The 2,554-nt window shown below is 38.4% G+C and overlaps 1 protein-coding gene across 1 annotated transcript; it reads right to left on the bottom strand.

Moving 5' to 3' along the window:
* Positions 1 to 1,425: 1,425 nt before the first annotated feature.
* On the bottom strand, positions 1,426 to 2,337 carry LOC146813055 (olfactory receptor 5V1-like). The gene has a single exon (XM_085614689.1). The coding sequence runs from the start codon at positions 2,335 to 2,337 to the stop codon at positions 1,426 to 1,428; it is 912 nt and encodes a 303-aa protein (XP_085470815.1).
* Between the last annotated feature and the right edge of the window lie 217 nt (positions 2,338 to 2,554).

Below are 2,554 nucleotides of genomic sequence, written 5' to 3'. Positions count from 1 at the left end.
CAGTGATAAAAATTCACGCTAGCCGGCGATAATTATCCTCACGCTAAGAGCTCTGAGCGATAATTATCGCCGGTTGTTGTTGATATGCCCCTAACTGAACATTGGTCAGGAAATAGACTACCTACATTTCTTTCTAATGGTCAACGAATGACAAAAATGTTATGCTTGAGGACGTAGCTTAAAGTAACCACACTCCATTCCTGATGCATGTCTCTGGTAGCTCCCTGTAGTGGTTTCTACCCCGCAACCACTTTGGAGTGAAGTCTTTTATCATTATGTCACCTATTTATGACATCCATGCATAACATGTGATCACCTATAAGGTATAAGCCATCAGGGACTAATTAGCTTTGTTGTGTTCATATTGTCATAACTGTGTGAAATGACTAACAAAATGCTTTCTTACAGAGACATATATAGATGCAAATAATGCACACTCACTATAATAATAAAAACTGATAATTGACAATTCACTAATGGCTTTTAAACTGAGTGGCCGCAAAAACTCTTCATGGCAAAAGGCTGCCATACGACCTTCCTGGGCAATGAAGCACAAGACCATTGATTTACAGTAAAATGTTACTCTCACATAACAATGGGTTATTATGCACACATCCAGCAACTGCAACAACCCTATCCAGGCACAATCAATATACAACCCTGTATTCTCTGTGACAGGTGGAAGAGACACCTAGATTCCTGGGACGCATGCACATGCCAAGGTGTCCCAATGTTGGCATGAATGAGAACAAATAGAAGATAGAAGTTTCCCTAACAAACACTGAAGTTTAGTATTATTAGTACATTTTAATATAGTTGTATTATTGTTTGCTAATGTTGTCTTTATATTCATGATGATTCTAATATATATATTTTACAGTAGGTTAGAGTATAATAAACCCACACAAATATGACTTCTTGTTGTGTGTGTTCTGCTTTTGGGCTCCTGAATTATCTGCCAGATGTGTTTATGCCTTCCAGACGCTTACATTCCAGCTGTGTTCATGGCTTCCTAATGCTTGACTTACAGATGTGTTCATGCCTTCCAAACGCATATCTTGCAGATGTGTTTATCCCTTCCCGACGCTTACCTTTCAGATGTATTTAGCCCACAAGGAGCAGTATTAGATGCCTGTTGGTTTTCCCTTTGTTGGTAGAGGACTGGCTTTATCCGAAACTCAGTGCTAGGAGAATCTAACAGGGGTGACCCAAATGAGGGGAGGGTACGTAACAGCTCAGTCTTCCACTTCTTGCGTCACAGCATATATTACCTGTGCCTATCGCTGAGCTGGATTTGAAAAGCCAAACCCAAGAACATCTTGGTACCAAGATCTGTAAAAAAACCTCAGTAATAAATTAAAGGTACTTCTGCAATATATGCTTTGAAAGATTAAAAAAATCAGTTTTTATTTTGTTTCTTAAATGCTATTTTGTATTCTTTGTCTTCCTCAGGGTGTTTTTAATCTCCTTGTTTTTCAGGCTGTATATAATGGGATTACATAGTGGCGTTAAAGCAACATATATAACGTATTTTACCGAAAACGTTGATGCTGGTCTCATGTACGTAGAACAGATTACTCCATAGAATAATAAAACCACAGTGAGGTGGGAGCCACAGGTGGAAAAGCCCTTGCGTCTCCCCTCTGTAGACCGGATTTTCAGGATTGTTGAAATGATGTTGACGTAAGATGTGATAGTTAAAGCAAAAGGTGTTACTCCGAATATAAAACCAATGATGTAGGTTGCTGTCTCAATAGCGCGAGTGCTGCTACATGAAAGATTCATTACAGCTGTCACTTCACAGAAGAAGTGGTTGATTGTGTGAGACATACAGAATGAGAGCCTAGATAATAGTACAAAATCTGGTATTGGGTCTAAGAAACTAAGTAGCCAGCATCCGGCAGCCAGTTTCATACAAACTACATTATTCATGGTTTTTACATAGCACAAAGGGTTGCAAATGGTCACATATCGATCATAAGCCATGACTGCAAGAAGTAGGAATTCTGTAGATACCATGGATGTGAAAAGAAACACCTGCAGCAAACATCCATTTAGAGAGATGTGTGTTCCTGCCAGAAAGAAGTGAGCCAGCATGTTTGGGAAAATCGTTGTTGTATAACAGATGTCAACAAAGGCAAGGTTTGTGAGGAAAAAATACATTGGTGTGTGCAATTGTATGTTGGAATAGACAATCACCATGATGAGAAGGTTCCCGACCAGTACCAAGAAGTAAATAAGCAAAAAAGTCCAAAAAAGTGGAACTAGTAGTTGTGGAAAATCACTAAAACCCACCATGATGAAGTCAGTCACTACAGTTTGATTTCCTTTTTCCATGTATTATCAAGGATATCTGCAATAACAAAAAAAGGGAAAGTCGATAAGGAACATACACCATTTTGGGTGAGAAAGTGGATGCGGATGTCTGGCAGTCTCAATTGATATGTTTACTATTAGAAGAAACTTATTGAATTGAAAAAAAAAATAGGGGACTGGTAAACCAGTTATAATTGTTTGTATTATTACTTCTTTCTTTCATTTTTATGGGGCAATG

This window comes from Triturus cristatus, chromosome 7, assembly GCF_964204655.1.
Source record: "Triturus cristatus chromosome 7, aTriCri1.1, whole genome shotgun sequence".
NCBI lineage: Eukaryota > Metazoa > Chordata > Amphibia > Caudata > Salamandridae > Triturus > Triturus cristatus.
The sequence above is the reverse complement of the archived record's forward strand: the minus strand, read 5'-3'. Positions and strand labels throughout refer to the sequence as shown.

Bases quoted from the DNA above. Each gene is read 5' to 3' on its own strand.
- LOC146813055 (XM_085614689.1), bottom strand. From the start codon at position 2,337: ATGGAAAAAGGAAATCAAACTGTAGTGACTGACTTCATCATGGTGGGT.